General features: G+C 40.4%; 1 protein-coding gene across 2 annotated transcripts; it reads left to right on the top strand.

Moving 5' to 3' along the window:
• The first annotated feature begins 13 nt into the window (after positions 1 to 13).
• On the top strand, positions 14 to 18,797 carry BNIP2 (BCL2 interacting protein 2). Of its 2 annotated transcripts, XM_071568977.1 has the most exons (12): positions 14 to 148; positions 3,190 to 3,356; positions 3,835 to 3,965; positions 4,727 to 4,794; positions 5,772 to 5,945; positions 8,107 to 8,283; positions 9,321 to 9,423; positions 9,728 to 9,859; positions 10,433 to 10,519; positions 10,645 to 10,743; positions 12,157 to 12,192; positions 14,117 to 18,797. In XM_071568977.1, exons 3-12 carry the CDS (start codon positions 3,916 to 3,918, stop codon positions 14,163 to 14,165), a joined length of 975 nt encoding a protein of 324 aa, XP_071425078.1. In that variant the 5' UTR covers positions 14 to 148; positions 3,190 to 3,356; positions 3,835 to 3,915; the 3' UTR covers positions 14,166 to 18,797. The 2 variants fall into 2 exon arrangements, with proteins under 2 accessions (XP_071425078.1, XP_071425079.1); XM_071568978.1 differs by lacking the exon at positions 12,157 to 12,192 and having other exon boundaries at positions 15 to 148.
• Positions 18,798 to 18,968: the final 171 nt, after the last annotated feature.

Here is an 18,968-nt window from a genome sequence, read left to right as displayed (position 1 = left end):
CCGCCCCGCCCCTCCCCGCGCTGCCGGGGCCGTCACGTGAGGCGGCGGATGCGGTTCCGGGTGAGCGGGTCCGTCCCGCTCCGCTCCCGCCTTTCCCGGCCCTTCCTTCCCTTCCCTTCCCTTCCCCTCTCCTCTCCTCTCCCGCCAGGTACGGCCGCGGGCGGGGCGGGAGCGGCGGCCGCGGCTCGGGGAGGGCGGAGCGGGAGCGGGCGCGGGGCTCGGCGGGGCCGCACCGGGCGGTGTCGGGCGGGGCTCGGGAGGAGATGCGGGCACCAAACCCCGCCGGGGGTGCCCTGCCCAGCGGCCCTGCCCGCCGCGGGCGCACGGCCGGGCCGCGGGGCTCACAGAGCTGCTTTCCAGTGCCTTTTGTCTTAGTCCCTCCTTATTTCCTGACATTAACGCAATGCACTGTGTAGGAATTGCTTGTTTCTGGGTGACTCATGTTTAAGTCTTACAAAGGAGTATTGATTGTATTTAGGCGCGGTATAAATTCTTATTCTTCTGACAGAAGTCAGCGTTTACCTTTGAGTGAGTCGGAGGGCGCAGCAATGCAGGTCCCGCTGCTGCTCTGGGTGTGGAGCTCAATATCCTTGGAGAGGAAAGCAGGAGTGTGTTCAGAGAATTTGTCTCTTGGCTCATTCCTCTGTGCTTCGAGGCTGAGAGAAGAGGAAAACCGAAACAAAGAATTGACCTGTTTTTAATGCAAGTCCGTGTGTCACCTCGTGCAAACTCGCGAGTGACAAAGCCTGGATGTCCGTCTGAGATCTGGGAGATGTGTCCTGTCTTTGTGACTCGTGTGGCACCTCCTAAAAGTCATTGCAATTATAAAAACATTTAGAAACTGCTGTGAGCTGCATCATCTGTGTTTGTGTACCAGAAACGTGTCTGTTCCTTACCTTTGACTTGCTGTAAAATCAAACAGGAAAATTGCTTTTAGGGGCATCTCTTTAATACTTGGAATGTGCAATTTACACTCAGTTCGTGTTTCTGTGGACACAGTGAAGGTGAAATGTGGGAGGAAAAAAGTAGGATAACCTTTTTTTGGAGTTAGTTTTGACTTTCCCAGGTGGAAACAGCGTTCTGTTCTTTGCCAGTCAGGTACATCATTCAGTATGTGCTTGGCATTGCAATTGCCTTGCAAAGAGGAACTTCATATTTATTCTATTTAAATGCAGAGATGCTGATTGTAGGTCTTTGTTTTGGACAGGCAGATGCCACCATGGAAACGTGTAATTGCTGTTTATTTGTGTGAGCTCAGAGGCAGAAATGTAAATAATAGTTTTTGCAAGGGCTTCTCGTGCTGTTTTCCTTCCTCTTGCCTCATTTTTAAGTATTTGGGACAGACCAGAGTCTCTGTTTAACTGTACAGTAAATTTTAAAAAATGGCAGTTTTTAGTGGGCTTCTTAACACTGTTGTATTGATATTCCAGCACCTGCCAGTTAAGGCAGCTCAATATCAATGAAAAAACCCTGAAAATTGTCCATTTTTTAAGGAAAAAGGACAAACCCAGTGATGTTTGACCTGTGGTGAAAGCAGTGATGTTCTTCAGCTGCAAACTGCAGTGGGTTTAACCTGCTGGTCTGGAATGGAATTTGTTCATCAGCTGCAATTAAGGAGGAGTGCATTTGAGTGATGTGTTCCCTTGTGATAATTCTTTTTGTGCCTGTAGAGATACCTAAAAATATCAGAGGCATTGTTGAGCACCAAAGTCCAGTGGCTCCAGTAAGAGAACAGAACCAGGTGGCAATTCTGCACCCAGATGGGCTTTGATGTGTTGCAGTTTGTGATCTTTAAGTAACTCCAAGTCCTCCAATTCCCTTTCTTTAAGCAAAATAGAAAGTAATAAGCAATTGAAGGTAAGATCAGGTTTGTTCTCAGAAAGAAACCATGACCTTCTGAGTTGGCCATGGAGGGTGGTAGGATCAGGTAGAAATTAATTGCTTTTCTTCTACATGACTGATAAATACTTGCATTATTACAATATAATACATTTTGTAAATTAAGTTCTTAGATTTTAGTTTTACAACTGAATTAAAAAGACTGGCCTATTAAAAGTAGGTGTCAGCACTGCCACAGCAGTGGTATAAACACTGTTCTAAACTCAGCTGTAGTTTGGATAAGCAGACATTTTTTTTCTCTGCTTGTAAGCATTTATATTAGTGGATGTAAAATTACTTCAGAGTCATCACTTTTCTAACTTCCTTGAGAAGATCACCCTTCCTCCTTAATTTCTCATTCTTCTTGTTGACAAATGGTAGTGCTTTTATACACCAGACTTGAAGCAGAAACATCCAAACCAACCACTTAGTCTGCGTGTAAGGAGGATGCTGAAACCCTGAATTCAGTCTTACCTGGTGTTGAACCCAGAGCTTGCCTTGTAGGTTGTTTGGAGTTGTCCTATGTGGTATTTAGCAAACAATTGCTTTTTCTGATCAGTAAGGTTTAAAATTCACTGTTGCAGACAGGTCAGGACCCAGAGTGCCCACACCTTGGGTGCTGAGTGCCCTCACCTTCAGGAGAGGCAGGACTTGTTTCAGGAGGAAAAGCACATGATTCCAGCAGCAGGAAACTGCTCCAAAGAGTGTGTTAGTCAGAAAGCACAAGCAGAAGGAGGGACAGCTGGGAGGACAATTGCTGGGGCAGCTTCTCTCAGGTTGGGTGCAGGTTGTGTGCCAGCAGCTGAGGGGTGTGGGCACTGAGGGATTCAAACAAGGAGAGTCTGACCCTTAAAAGGAACTAGGTGTCTGCCTTCTAGAAATCATTGCAGTTTTCTGGGTGAGGGAAGCAGGGAAATGCCACTAAAATAGCTTTAAACTGAGGTCAGTAGTGCTTATTTTGTTGGTAGTGCTGCAGTTTTACAAAAAGATGTGTCTGCTAATTTTGCTTTATTAGTCAACTTGTGTGGTGTAGGTTTAAGCATTGCAGGACATTTTAAAATCAGTCTGTGGTTGTAATCAGGTCAGGAAAAAAGAAATTTGGATTTATTGTGAAAGGAAAGATGATCCTAGAGAACAGTAAGTGTAATTTGGGGTTTTTTAGCCATATTAAAAGGATTCTATCTCTGGGTAAATTGGCAGTATGGTTGCATTTGAACTTTGTGTTTATTGCTATTCTATGTTGATTGCTTCTTTGCTTTTAAAAGTACCATTGTTTCTTGTTTTGATTAATGTTGATTTTCTTGCCCTCAGTAAGTTTACCTGTTTCTGCCAATCCTTGGAGCCAACACAGCCAAGAGCTTCAGCTGGTTTGGAGTTGTGTGTCAGCAGAATGGTTTGTCATGTTCCATTCCTGGGGATTCCTTGTTGCTGGTGATGGGGGAGCCTGAACAGTCACAGCTTTCCTTGCACATCACAAGGTGAGCTCTCTGAAGACACTTTCTTCAATAGTTACATTCTAAGCATTTGGGTTGGTTTTTTTTTAATTTTGAAGTGAGTTGTATTTTAGATCTGAGCATCTGGATGTTTTTTTCTCAAAATCCACATTTATTCATTATCTCCTGTAGAATCCAGAGACATGGCAGGTTTCTTACATGTTGGAGTGAACTGGTGTAATCCTTAATGATAAATCAGGTTGGGCAAGGGCTGGATTTTAACTCAGAGGTTGATTCTGCTTGACTACATGAAATTCCTTCCAACCTCAATTGTTGTATGATCAGTAATTCCATAAGCTGTTTTGTATGGGGAAAAAAAGTAAAGTGGAAAGCATAAACTTTTCCCTGTGCTGTTTTGGGTTTTATTCCTCATAATACCTCGACTTGGTGATAAGTTAAAGGAGGTGTTGCAAGTGTGGGAATTACAGTAGGATTGAAATAGCATCTTGTTGTGTTCCTGCAGCTCCTCTCTAGCCCACTGTCCTGAAGACAAGAGGGTCTGGCTGACCAGGAGTCTCAATTAGCAGTTGCTGTTGGCTGGAGAATGGAAGGGGTTGAGTTTAAGGAAGAATGGCAAGATGAAGATTTCCCAAGGTTTTGAACTGTTTTTTAAAGTAATTCAGATCAAACACACATGACATGCACCATAAGCCACCTCTGTTTACCTGGTGAACTGGTACTCAGTAATTATCTTGAAGTGAATTCCATTAGTAGAGTTGTCTTGAAAGGGTTTTGTGGCTGCTTTCCTTGTGGTCTGCAGAGGGATTGCTTCATGTTCCTGTGTGAATGAAGTAATACAGCATTGCCACTGTAGAAGTTTCCAGTGTAAAATTTGTAAGCTTGGCTTTGTCTGTTTTCTTGTGTTAATAGTTTGCATATAATTAACAGTGTGACAAAGCCCAAATATTTCATTAAGCAACATTTCTGAGCAAAGTCTTTAACAGCTGAGGCTGCTTTTGGTGCTTGGACCTACAGAGAAACTGAACCAGCTGACTTTGGAGGCATTTCTATGGCATGACTAAACTACTTGTGTAATGTATTTAATGATAAATTTTGCCAAGCAGGGATATGGCAGATTTTCCTGGTAATAATCAGGGGTTTGGCATTTGTCACATCAACAGGTGGCTGCTTGAGTGCTGTAAAGGAATTTTCTGCTACTTTGGTGCTTTGTTTACTGAAAACCTGAACTTAGTTTTACTTAGAGGTACTGGACTTAGTTACTTATAAGTAAATTTAGTTCACTACTACCCCACAATGGTTTTTTTGACAGTGTCTAAATATTTGGCATTAAAAATATCTGCAAGAAGTTTAGTAACTATTATATTTGTAACACTAATTTCTACTTGGTGTACCAGGCCCCTGCCAGAGGATGATCCTGTTGGATCTGACACATTGGCTGCAGCTGGAGCAGAAAGTCAAGCTGGTAAGAACATTCCACTGCAGTCACCTGACTCCTTCCCACTTAAATTGCTGCCTTAAAGCTCCACTTTGCTTTAGGGTGTTTTTTGGTGTGTGAGGTTTCTTGGCTTGCTTTTTTTGGGTTGTTTTTTTTTTATTTTTCCTTTCTTTTTGAAAGGCTTGAGGAAACAGCATTGTAAATGACACTTTTTGGATGTGAAGGGTATTATAAACATCTTGTCTAGAAAGAAAAGGGTTTGGGAATAAAAATATGAGACTCTTCATCCTCCCTGTGCACAGAGCTATGCAGGTAGTGCTGGAGAAAAATGAGTTACTGCACTCACTTCCTCACCTGTCCTAAAGTTCATTACTTGGTTTCTCTGTATCAGTTGGGACCTGCCTTAGTTTCACTCCCAGTTTCAGACTTCTGTGGCTATTTATGAGCATTGCCTGTGTCAGGGGTCACAGGGGAAATAATACAAATGGATTTTTTTTTACATTTAATTTTTTTTTTCATTTTGTATCTGCTGTATTGTATTTGTGGCATTTCCAGTGCTGGGTCAGTAATTTGATGCTATTCCCTGCTTTCAGCTCCTGTTTAAACCATGCCAGTATTTGCCTTGTGCCTCAAAGCATTCTGTGTATTCACAGAACAGATTCTTTAATTTTCTGTCCTCACTGGTTACTTTTTTATCTTTATTTCCTCAGAGATGGTTACCAATGCTTACCAAAACCAAGGGAGAGGAACACGAATCTATTGTATTATTTGCAAGATTTATTTGGTTTAATATCTGGAACAACTGGGTAAAACTTAAGGTCTTGAGGACTTGAGATCTTTTACCTGCTGTTCTTTTTACCTCATCAAAGTCTTAATCCAAAGATACACTGAATTATCAGCATTAGCATTCCATGTCTTAGGAAAGAGAACTGTGCTGTTCTGTGTTGTTAAGTTGCTTATCTAAACTCATTTAGTTTTGGAAATACATAATTTACTTTTTTTAGATACAGAGGTTAATGGAACCAAAGTGAGGAAGAAACTAGTGGCTCCAGAGATCAGCTTAACTTTGGATCCCAACGAGGAGTCTGTGTTGTCTGATGACTTGGATCAGAGTGGAGAGATTGATTTGGATGATTTAGATACTCCTTCAGAAAACAGCAATGAGTTTGAGTGGGAAGGTAAGTATTTTGGTCCTCTGGTCAGGTGGTCTGAAATATCTGTTTTCTTATGTGCAGGTCAGCAGTTTCTCAAGTAAGAAATAACTAAGACTCAGTATTACAAGAGCAAAACTATAAAGGCAGTGATTAGGTTAGAAACTGGAAATAAAAAATAAGTGCAATGGATTTTTAAAGAGCAAATCAGATCTCATCTGATTAATAAACAGGCAACATAATAAGGATACTTTTAGAAATCTTGAGTAACACCTCTCTCATACCTTCCAGTGCTGAGAATGGCAGAAGCCTGAGGGTGTGCTTGTTTTCCAGATTGCCTGGGAGCAGTAGAAGAGCCTCAATTTTGTGTCATGGAATTCTGAAATTACTTGATGGGAAGTTAATTTAGCTCTAATCACACTAGTAATGATCTTAATTTTAAGAAATGAATATCTTAGTCTTATAGGCAAAACTTGGAGATTCTAACAAATTTTATTTTATTTTTTGTGTAGGAGTTAAAGCACAAATTTTAAACTTAGAGTTTGATTATGATTTTAGGTGGTTTTTGTAAGCCAAGAACTGCTCTGTTGGTCAGTGTGTTGGAGTCTGTAATATCTGCAAACTTCAAGGCTTAAAAATGTCTCCAATAAGTAAACATGTGTACTCAATTATTATTTTTTTATTCTGAAAATAAAATAATTTAATTCCTGAATAAACAGGAAGTTCTCTTTTCACTGTTATGTTTGTGATGCCGTGAGTGACCCTTCCCCCCAAAAACAGGACTCTGAGCACGTTAGTGCAGGGTAAGATAAAAAGTAAAGGTCCTTTAATACCACAGGGCCTACAGCCCACAGGAATACAGGATGACATCCATGTGTCCCAGTTCTTGTTTCCATGGCTTTTATAATAAGATCCCTCCAATCATTGCTTTACACATTTCCCAGTCCAGCCCCAGACCCACCCCTGTCCAACCCCCTGGAATTGGGTCTGGGGTCATCAAGACCCTCTGTCTTCATCAGCTCTTCTTCCTCAGGCACACAAAGGTCTCTTGGAGTTCATCCAGTTCTGGCTTTTGGGTCACTCTGACCTGTGTTTATGTTTCATTCTGTGGATCTCTGATATCCTTCAGCTCTTTACCTTGGAAAGGAGTCTAAACAAGATTAATTAACTAAAGGAATTTGAGCTCCCTGTTCTGGGACAGGGGTAGTGATAGAAAGGCATTAAACTTAAACTGTTAGAAATATTAACCCTCTAAAAATCTACAACTACTGTGTTCCTAAAATCTACAAAATGTGAAAATCAGAACAAAATCCCTTTGGCATCATTTGAAACACTACTTGTGGAGAAAGAAACAGTCTTTAGAATAAGGGGGTGTTCTTGTTTTTTTAAATAGCTAAAGGCATATTGCAGGTGAAGTTTTCATAGCAAAGACTGTGTGTTTACCTGTGTGAAAAAAATGCCATTGCTTTATGAAGAAGAATTGGTATTTAAAATTAGTTTTGCAGGGATGCCAAGAAACTGTTCCAGATGTTTGTGTGTTGTTTTTAAAAGTGGCTGAAAAGGGTTTCTGTCTTTTCTTCCTTTAATGCTGCTGCCTTCATTTTCCTGGAAGGATAGTTTCAATTAACAGCTTTGTCTTGGGAACAGACAACTAACTTGCAGTAGGTTTTTCTCGCTTGGGGTAAGGTCTGTGCAACAACGTCAAGAATCATAATTTAATTGGTGCAAATTGTCCTACAGATTGCTGTCAGCACAAATTTCATATATATTGATTACACACATGTGAATTAGATTTAATTTCTAATAGATCTGCCTGCATGTCTGCTTGCAAGGTACCATCAATGTTGTTAATCATGCTGTTATGTACATCTGTGATCGAGCCACCTCTGTAATTCTCATTGGAGTTAACCACTTTGTCTATTTTGGTGAGGTTCACTGAGGCCTGTCTTCTCAAAGCCTGCAATTAATTAGGCTTCCTACACGAGTGGAAGCTTTTCAAATCCTTCTAACACAGAAAATTACAGCCAGCAGGAAACTGCCACCATGACTATGTTGATGAAATCCCCAGTGGGTGTCTGAGTGGGTAAAGAATGCCAAAATAGAGAGCAAAGTGGTTAACTGTGTTGTGGCTGATTGTCACTGTGCACAGTGTTCACAGTGGACCTTGAACATGTTTTAACCTTGGCAGATGACCTTCCAAAACCCAAAACTACTGATGTGATTAGGAAAGGCTCACTGACTGAGTACACTGCGGCAGAGGAGAAGGAGGATGGTCGGCGCTGGCGAATGTTCAGGATTGGAGAGCAGGACCACAGGGTGGACATGAAGGCCATTGAACCCTATAAAAAAGTGATCAGTCATGGTGGTAAGATCAGTGATGTGCTGAGGGCAACTCTGAGCAGCTGCTTCTGGAAGCCGAGTTGGGGTGGCACAGGAAGAGCTTTGGGCATAAAAACTTAGAATCACAGAATGGATTGGGTTGGAAAAGACCTCCAAGATCATCGAGTCCAACCCTTGGTCCAACTCCAGTCCCTTTACCAGATCATGGCACTCAGTGCCACGGCCAAGCTCAGTTGAAAAATCTCCAGGGATGGGGAATCCACCCCCTCTCTGGGCAGCCCATTCCAATGCCTGAGCACTCTCTCTGCAAAGAATTTTTTTCTGATCTCCAACTTCAATTTCCCCTGGCAGAGCTTGAGCCCATCGTGCCCCCTTGTCCTATTGCTGAGTGTCTGGGAGAAGAGACCAACCCCCACCTGGCCAGAACTTCCCTTCAGGCAGTTCCAGACAGTGCTGAGGTCACCTCTGAGCCTCCTCTTCTCCAGGCTAAACACCCCCAGCTCCCTCAGCCTCTCCCCACAGCACTTGTGCTCTGGTTCACTTGTTTGAAGTGTTAAGATATTGTTGGTTTAATAATTTTTTTCTCTGTTAAACTGGAGTTCCAAAATGTACCCACGTTCACACCTACTAAGGGCACATATGTAGTAAGATGTATGTAATCTGTTCTACACTGTCAGTGCTACCAGTATAATTCTTTGTTTTAAGAGTGTTGAAAGCACTAACTATAGATCTACTAAGGCATGTCAATTAATGACTCTTCTCAACAGTCTGTGAAATTAAAGCTAGAAGAAAAGTTGACTCAACTTTTATAACATAGGATGTTATTAAATATACTGAGATTCTATACCCAGATCTTGGTTGTAGGTATAACATTTGATTGACTTCAGCTATTGCTTTAGAACTAGTCAAACCTAAAAAAGAACTTTGAGGTTTTCTGTGACTGCAGGAATCTGTCCATACAGATGTTTGTAAATCTAAGGGGAAAGCCTCTGAGTGTGCTTGACTTTGTGTAAATGTAGTCAGTGTGTAGTCACCTTCTGCTGCTTTTTTCTTTGCTTTTAGGTTATTATGGTGATGGGTTAAATGCCATTGTTGTGTTTGCTGTTTGCTTTATGCCTGAAAGCAGCCAGCCTAACTACAGATACCTGATGGACAATCTATTTAAGTAAGTCATCATCTGCCTCTGAATACTGGCTTTAATTCCACACTGTGAAACTTAGCATTCCAATCTAAGGACAATTACTTACCTTTCTCTGTTTAATAAAGCTTTTTATATTTCAGATGAGGGAAAGGTAAAAAATAGAAAAGCAACTACATGTACTTCCAGGGGAAGGAAAGAAACTGCTTAGATGTTGTTCAGCATTGTTGCCAACTCTGTTTTTCTGTTATTTTAATACATTTGAGCACTACTGGAGTTACTTTCAAATGAAGACTGTGGATATTAAAGCCTTCTTTGCTTGTCTCTCCAGGTATGTCATTGGCACTTTAGAGCTGTTGGTAGCTGAGAACTATATGATAGTTTACCTGAATGGTGCAACAACACGGAGAAAAATGCCAAGTTTGGGGTGGCTTAGGAAGTGTTACCAGCAAATTGACAGAAGGTAAGAGGCTCTGCAGTGGTTTCTTACAATGGTCAAGTGCTCAGTGATAGATTTGTTTAGGATAAACTGCTGTTTAATGTGGTGTCTGGTCCCTTTGGTTAAGATTTGTTTAAGGAAATTGTTTGGTTTATTGAAAACCTTCCTAAGCCAGACAATGTGGGATGATGTGGGGGTTTTGTTGTTGTTGTTGTTACTTACAGGGTTGAGGGTTTTTTTAAGTGGAAATATTAGTCTTAGAATGCTGAATATTGTTATCTGGTAAAATACCCTTAAAACTTAATGTATTAAGATTAATAAGGAGGGTTCTTTGTGAGCCACTTCATCATTAGTCGCGTAAAAAGATTCAAAGAAACTTCTCCTTGGAGTGTTATTTCCTTGTCATTGTTGTCAAATTGACACAGTATCTTAAATTTTTATAGTATTTCTTCTGGCAGATGTTGGTTTCTAGTAATGGGATGTCAGAATACTGGGTTATGTGACAGCTGTGCTTGCAAAAACGTACTTGTTATATATTCAAAATCCCTTTGCTGCCTTTTTCTTTTAGTAACTATGTCTGGTTCTTAAATTCCTCAGATTAAGGAAAAATCTGAAATCACTGATCATAGTTCATCCTTCTTGGTTCATCAGAACCCTCCTGGCCATCACAAAACCTTTCATTAGGTAATGCTGTGGAAGCTTTTTCTGTTTTAAGTAATCCTGACAGCTGTTTACTGCAAAACTGTTTTAATATGACCTAGTGAAAAATGTTTAAGTTGTAACTGTACCCTGCATTTGTTCTTCCACAGCTCAAAATTCAGCCAAAAAATTAGGTATGTCTTTACCCTGGCAGAACTAGCTGAGCTCATCCCCATGGAATATGTTGGCATCCCAGAATGCATCAAACAGTACGTTTTGTTATTCAAACATGTTCTACACTGGTCATGTTTTAGAGCTGGGATATGTTGTAGTCAGTGTTTGGTTTGAATGTAACACTTGGCACATAATAATTCAACTCAGGTCCTTGCTGTGTCCAGGAGGAGTGTGTGACATGTGTGACCTCATTGCTGACTGCAGGTTGGTGTGGAGGAGATGGACAGTCAGAATGTTCCTGTGTAGTGATTTCCACAGATGGTGCTTTGTGCAATTTCTAAGTTATGATGTACAAATTAAGTCTCTAAAGACAAAGCCTCACTCCAGTTGTTCTGCACCTTAGAATATACTAGACTGGCTTGGGAGTGAGAAGCTCTGGGCATTTTGATACTCAAGTTATTTATCATACCTTCAGTGTTCTTATTAAAATGTGGAACAAGTTCAGTGCTCAAATAGCACTTGGGTCCTGTTTTCCTTTAAAAGGAGAGCAGTGCTGAGAAGATAAGATGGTGAATCCCTACCCATCACAGTTCTAAACAACTTTGGTAAATAAGTGAGGGCAGCATCCTGCATCAGTCTATTGTTTTCCCTCCCCTCCAGATATAAATATCCATTTTAACATCAGCACAATTCCTCTCTCAAAAATGATGCTGGTACTTTCATCAGTAGCATTTGTGGGTGCAGTGACAGAGAAGAAACCATAAACTTGGGGTTGAAACCAGATGAAAACACGACAAGCAGCACTAACAATTCTGCTGATAAGTTCATCAGTCTGGCAGAGGGTGTAACACACAAAACTGTGGTATATTGTGCACCATAACAGGTGGCCACAAACTGGGGGAGGATGGCCCAGTCTCACTGCAGGCAGAGGGGCACAGGCTGGACAAAGCCTCCTGCCCCACAAATGCCTGGTATCAGTTCCACAATTTAACTCTGTAAAACAGAGAGAATTGTTTTCTTGGGGTGGGGATGAAAGACAATGCTAAAACAGACTTGTGCTGTCTTTAAAATGTTTTTACTGGGTGTTTTTAAGGATGTGTTATGAATAATCACTGTCATTCCAAGTCTTGAAAGACTCCTTTCTGTATTGATGAAGCTTTAACTGTTGTGCAAAAGCTGAACTGGGTTAATTTAGGAAGTAAATTCTCAGATTTGGAGGATTATATCTGGCTTCAAACTGTTATGAATACAGACTTTAAATTTCAGTGATGAATGTTAATACCATACAAGATGTTGCATTAAATTAATTTGTTATGTCATAATAATTAAACACTTCTTGTTTAATGGTTATAAATGCTGGAACTACAATGTATTTTTTCTTAATTATATCTGTTTCAAAGCTTGTTAAGTTTCTACAAACTGTATTGACACTCATACTACTTTGCAGCTTCTGTTGATTTTGGCTTTCATATGTTACATTTACTGAAATAAAACTTTTCCTCACCAAGGTATGAAGATGAAAAGTTTAGAAAGAAACAGAAAAGGTATATTCATATTTTGATTAGGGTTGCATCTACATAAGACAATTTGCACTGCAACTAACTCCCAGTGGATTGGCTTGCATAAAGGAATAAGCATTTGTAAATATAAACATGCACTAGTGCCTAAGTTTCTATGCATGAGAGTAACTGTAGTGTATTGCAGGCAGTTTGTACCTGGCAGGACTCACCTGGGTGTTCACACAGACATTGGGCAATAGTTTCTGTTACATATTATGTCAGAAGCTCACTTTGAAGGGGATACATGTGTTCTCTACTGAGTCTTAAAGAGGCAGAAGTAGTGCTTCTGTATGAATCTAAATCAAATTTCATTGTTTCTCAGGAGAACTGATACCTGAAGATGAGCTGTTTTTAGGTGCTAAGCTGTGTTTGCATTAGCAGAGATGCAACTCTGTAAGAAGTTCTAATATTGACTCTTGTATTTTTGGTATTCACTACCTTTTTGTGATTAACTTGCACAGTTGCAATCTAAATTAGTGTTTTAGTGCTGTTTGTATTTGCAGTGCCTACGTTCCTTGCTAATAAACCTTGGATTTCCCTTTGGTTAATTTGCAGTCTCCTGCTAACTGTTCAAGCTATCCCAGCAGCTGATGAGATTTTTTGATGGATATGTTATTTTTTTCATCCACTAACAAATGTACTGAAAGATTTTGCTACTAACTTTGGGGGGGGGAGATTGTTAATTATTTTTTCTGTGTGTGCATAACTATTAAGGAAAGCTTATTGTCTAAATTGGGTAGAGGAACACTGAGAGATTGAAGTACAAGGAATTTAAATTACTTCTGAAAGTTAGCATGTAAATCTAGTGATGTGTTGAAGGTTCTTTAGGAGTTACACCAATTAGGTGGTAATTTTGCAGTGTGTAACCTGAAGTACTAAACCTGCCACATTTAAGAAACCTTTCCAGTAAATATCAGACAATAGTTCTGCCTCACTCCAGACCTGTTGCTGCAGTACTTGCTTCAGTTCTTACACCTGCAAGAAAGAGGAGGGGAAAAAACAGAAAACTTGCCTCCCCTTTTTATGGGTTTATGGCCCAAAGGAGCTGCCATTGTTTGTACCATTTTGAAAAACTGGCTGGTTGTAGTTTGAGAGACAGGCAGGTCAGTCAAGTTGTTAGAGGACAAACTTACCCTTTGTGTCTCTCACTTTGGAACTGCTGCTGGTTTTAAAATTAATTTTCCTCCATGCACAGCATATTTTCTAGTAAACAGAATTCAGACTGTAGCTTGTTCTTACTGCAGACCTGTCACTCATTCACTGGTTTCTGCAAAGCAGGATTTTGTTTGCTATTCCCAAGAGAGATGTTAAAAAGTAAGACACAAAGTAAACCCCTCTTTATCAGCATGGTAGTGAATTTCTCCTGGGTAATTCTAAGTGTCTTAGAACTTAGTAGGAAATGTATTACAGTTAAGGAGGCTCCTGACTTTTGTTGATACCTTCTTGGCTTAATTACTATAATGTTAAAGGTAATTCAGTGCTAATTGAGCAGCATGTGAGTTCACCAAAGGGGCAGTGCTTGCCAGTCTTGGGTTACCTCTAAGCTTTTGGTCCTGCTTGCAGTTTTTAGTAAAAGCACAGGACCTGCTTTTTTCTCCTGTAGTCAAACTTCACTTGCACCTTTTATGTGCTTCCACTCAAGTGCTATAGTCATTTAAGTGATTTCCTAACACTTTTAATTCATTTTAATTTATTAATTTCTATGAGGAGATAGGAAAATATTTTAAAGAACTCAACAATGTTGTGACTGCATTAAACAAAACCCTCTTAATTTAATACTTAATTACTAAAGCTTTTCCCATGTGAAATCTTTGTGTTTTCCTGTTAAGACTATAGTATTTTTCTTAATCTAAGAGCTATCCAACCATGTTAACATAGTCTTAATTTTACTGTTTCCTTTGCTGAGCAGAGTTGACCAAGAGCTGAATGGAAAACAAGAGCAGAAAAGTGACCAGTAAGTTTGGAGTCCAAACAAGCCTGAAGAATATGCAGATGGAGTGATGCTGTTCTGCTGCAGTTACTTGTGTTCTCTCTGTGTATGTATTGTATAACCTGTTGCAAAAGGTGCTTTGGACTAGCACAAAGAACTGCTTACTGCTGTGTTGGTTTGTCTTGAGTAGCTATTCATGTAACCCTTTATACTGCTACATGGCCAAGAACCCTGTGTTTTGCAGAGGATGTTCTTGCAGTTGTTTATCTAAATGATGCATGTTCTTCAGTAAAATATTTATATACCTAAATGTTAAAGGAAAGAGATAATATATATTTTTATGACTGAGCAATATATTGTGTGTACCTGCTGAAGGAATTCACTTGCAGGTAGACAAGGCCATAAGTTACTTGTTGTTATTGTATAAATCTGTTTTGCTGTAAATGGTCAAGTGCATTTCTTCATTGTTGCAGAAGTTTGCTTGGATATTAACAATCACATAAAGTCTTTCATGAGTGTAGAGACCTTTATTTTTGCTCACACACCTAACCCAGGCCACTCCTTTGCCTCACTAGAGTGAGCTTCAACTTGGGAGCCTTTCAGTCCATTGTTCAGGCTGCAGAACTGCCAAAGGCCTAAGGCACAACAGAAGCTGAACTGTTTGAGTCACTAATAAAATAAGCAATTTTTTCAGTTAAGTTGTGAATTTAGGTTCTGCTTCAGTACATCAAGACAGTCTCAGCCACCACCAGGAAATGAGTGTGTTGCAGTTCTTCCTGGATGCATCTTGGTTGTCAGTAGTGGGAATTCTGGGCATACTCAGTAGAGCTTGGGAGGGACACAGTTACCCCAGCCATAACAGCAGAAGTGTGGGGAGTCTCTTGCTACCTGTGCCATCCTTGGAGACCAAACACCTGTTTCTAAAGCTCTCAGTTTGGCACAATACCAGCACTACTTTCCATTCAAAAAACAGTTTTCAAGTTGAAGTTTTTTCCCTCTCCACAGTGGCAGTAAACCTGTGTCTGTGAGAGGTGTTCCTGGACACACCACTGCTGTTCATGGCTTTATTGAGGCAAGCATAATGCACTGGTTGATGCCTTGTAAAAGTTCCTAACATCTTTTGATAAACATTGCAGTTTCCCTGTAAGGACAGGTGCATGCAAATAAATTCATTCAGGACTTGAGCAATATAATGTTTTAGCAAATATATTAAACCTTTGCTTTTGATGTTTATTGTGCTCACAGTTTTGCCTTAATGCCAAAAAATATCACTTCTCAATTATATTTAGTGTTACTCAGTTGCCTTATTAAAAATATATGTTTGTATTCAACCAGATTAATACCTGATACTGATAAACAGCAGTCAAGAGATAGTTCAGTTCCATGGTCAAGACTTACCAATTAACAATTAATCTGCTGTCTCTAATGATACATATACAGACTCTGAGAGCATACTGATGGCAGGTGAGGGCAGACTGCCCATGTCTGCAGTTGAGAGATGTTCATCTCAGCCCTAAGTGCCTTTGTTGCAGCAGTTTCAAAAGATGAACAAGCAGGATGTACTTGTACAACAGGCAGTACTAATGTCAAGGTGCTTTGCATCCTTTCCATCAGGTTTGGAGCCTGCTCTGAAGGCAGAACACAAATGCAAAATATTTCTCTGGGATTCTCTTATCTCCTGCTTCAGTTTCCATGTTGATCCAGATTAATACAAAGTCGAGTTAGTAACTGGGCTCTTGCAGCCTTTTTACTCCTGATACTTGGGCAGTGTGGTGTGTAGGCACATCCAGACCTGATTTTTACTGGGTTTGTGGGGGTCCTAAGCTAGACAGAACACATTCTGATTGTCTCATTTCTGGTTTTTCCTAATTGAAGAAAGGTTAACTCTCAGTAAAGTCATATTCTTAGTGGAGGGATGGTAGTTCTCTGTGTGCTGCTGCCTGCTGTGTGCACAGTGCAGTGCAGAGTAGCCAGTCCTCTGTATGTGCCATAATTACCCAGTGATGGGATTGCTGTTGTGTTTCCTGGTGCCCAAGTGGTTCCACAGGTCCATGCTGCAGGAGTCTGATTTCTTTTGGAGATGTGTATGTGCTTACCAAATGGTTTGTGAAGGGACACACAGCACAACAGTTCTTCTGTCCCTAAAGAGATGCAGCTTGAGAACGAAGTGTACTAAAGAATTATTCCCCTCTGACTTCTTGCAGCTCATCATTTAATGGTGAGCTGGATGTTTACAAAAAGCAAAGTTGTCCCAAAGTTACGAGTTAATGTTTTGTCAAACTTTTCTTTTTTTGAAATCTATAATATAATGTAATATATTTTAGTATTTAAAACCATGACAAGTTGGAATGTCGTACTTTAATAAAAATTATTTCAAAACTTGAATAAACTTTGTGGTAAGATACAGTATTGTAGGGAAATCACCTTTCAGTGGCACTTCCTTTGAAAAGTAAGACTCATGTTGTTAAAATTCAGTGAGCCCTGATCAGAAAAGATAATTTCATGAGTCACTAATTTACCTTTGCTTTGCAGGTCTCCTTAGCTTATGTACACATGCATAGTAATAAATCACTGCCTGTCTCTTGTTATTGCTGAATGCAGCTGGAATGGAGAAGCTGGGCCAGTGGGCTCTCAGTGCAGGGGCCATTTAGGAAAATGATTTCTGCAATGGGGTGAGTGTGCAGAAGTGGCAAAGGGATTTTGGAGGAAGTGTCTTTAAAAACTGCTGTTGTTGATGTTCTGTGTAGGATGGCAGAGCCACGTTCTGTTGGAAGGTAATGGAAAGGGACCTGTAAGGATTTAGTGCTGAAACAGAGTGATGGCTTTGAGGTTCTGGGATGTTGATATGGAGAATCTTTATTCCAAAAAGCACAGAACTAGTTAGAATAACACATAACCTGCTCATAACAATGCAGTTTATCGTATTTTTCCCTTATTTTCAGTGAACAAGTAAAGAATAGCACTAATTGCTGTGAGGAACTGTGTACTGAGAGACAGTAGCTACACTCCAGATTGCTCCTGACTAGGACTAGCCTGTATTTGTTAGCCTGTTTCAGCAGATTTCTTGCATTATACACTTAACTGCTCCAATGACAGCTTCAAACCTTTCAGCAGTTAGTTTGTGTCAGACTTCAGGATTAGACTTCATGTGGTGGGAATGGAACCTTTTATGGAATGACCTCAGAGCGTGTCATGGAGAGGAGAAGGTGGCATTGGTGCCCACTGCTGTCAGCTCCACTGCTGCCACCCTCTGAAACACCTGGACTTAAAATAAAGCAACTACATCACAGACAGGCACTTTAAATCTGTGACAAGGTAGTTAAGTGTCTTGTGAAAAGTACTTTTCTTTCAGTGTCAGATTTCTGTTGGTGTATCCTATGGATTTATACAATATTTACTGTCTAGAAAAATTGTTTGAATTCATGTCTTCTCAAAAGCTGTTGTTTTTTGGAGATGACATTCTCAAGTCATTCCAGTCTCCCTCAGAAAAGCCTCATTTGAGGAACAGAGGAGAGGGATAACAGCTGGTGTGCCTTACAAAGCATTCAGTGAGAATTTTTACTCAGTCCTTGTGAATGCAGGTCATTCTCTAGAGGATTTGTTTCACCAACTGGTTGTGGAGATGCTTGAAATGAGTGCTTTAATTAATACTTTTTAAGGACACCTGGGTTTAGTCAGAGTAGCATTCTGAAATATAACAACTATTTAAGTGTTTGTGTTGTGAAAGGCCTATCCTGCAGCTTTCCTACCCTCAGAACTGTAAGTTGAACTGCACTGTTCCCTGTATTGCATCCTGTTCCCTGGATTGAGCTAACAGGGAAAAGGGCATTTGTGAAGAGAAGAGGGTGCAGTTGTCTTAGTTTTTCCTCGTTCCTGTCAAGCATGACTGAGAGCACTGAAATTAAAGCCATTGTTTGCTCAACTAGATCTTTTTTCAGTTTTGCAATGTGGGCTGCTGAGATTACTCTGATTTAACATTAATGGACTTTTTTTAATTGAAATTATCTGAGGAGAAGCTACTGGAGTGTTTTTCACAAGTCAAGCCCTTCTCTTCCCATGCCCCTTGCTCTAGCTTGCTCAGCAGATAATTAATATGTACAACATGGAATTCCAGAGCAATAGTCACACATGGGAATTCATGGAGGACAAATGCTCACATTCCCAGTGACTCTTGAGTTCTGCAGTTTCTTAGTCATCTGAACAAACCCTTTTTACTAACAAGAAGGGCCTGAGCAGTAGGGTGCTCTAATGGAGGAACAGGAGGTAAAGGGTTACCCTGGCAGGATTCCACAGTCAATTAGTACATGTAAATGAACTTCAGTGTGTGTGATAGGAGAGATGTGCAGTGTTTAACACAGGGAAGCTGCAGTGATCACAAGAGCAGAGATGGGGAATCGTGGATAATGGAACTGGCTTAATGTGGCTGGTGATATTCCTCACAGATGTGATTGTTTTCCTTTGCCCTTTTAATATCAAAAAATATAAGTACAAGACTCTTCACCTACCTCTTAAGAATATTACAGTCCTTTCTTTTTAAATAAGCTGCTTGTTTTCTGTGTTCCAAGGTGTCCGTGGGGTAACGCGAGTGTGCCGTCTGTTACTGCTTATGGGATGTATTTTAATGAGGGGGAAAACCTTCTGTGTAAAATAAACCCCTTTGGCCAAGGCCTGGGTGTTTTCATTTGGGGGGAGGGGGGGCCCGAGTGTCCCTCTGTGTCTGTGGGTGAGTGTCTGTGTGTGTGCCTGTGTTGTCTGTGTGTGTATCTCTGTGTCTCTCTTTGTGACTGTGTGTCTCTGTGTATCCCTGTGTGTGTGTGTGTCTGTGTCTCTG

Source organism: Pithys albifrons, chromosome 13 (assembly GCF_047495875.1).
Source record: "Pithys albifrons albifrons isolate INPA30051 chromosome 13, PitAlb_v1, whole genome shotgun sequence".
NCBI classification, from domain to species: domain Eukaryota; kingdom Metazoa; phylum Chordata; class Aves; order Passeriformes; family Thamnophilidae; genus Pithys; species Pithys albifrons.
Note: the sequence above shows the minus strand (reverse complement) of the source record. Positions and strands in the feature narration are given on the sequence as shown.

Coding starts and splice junctions, on each gene's coding strand:
- BNIP2 (XM_071568977.1), top strand. CDS start 3,916: ATGGAAGGGGTTGAGTTTAAGGAAGAATGGCAAGATGAAGATTTCCCA. Junction 3,966..4,726: donor CAAGATGAAGATTTCCCAAG/GTTTTGAACTGT, acceptor TTGGTGTACCAG/GCCCCTGCCAGAGGATGATC. Junction 9,424..9,727: donor CTGATGGACAATCTATTTAA/GTAAGTCATCAT, acceptor TTGTCTCTCCAG/GTATGTCATTGGCACTTTAG.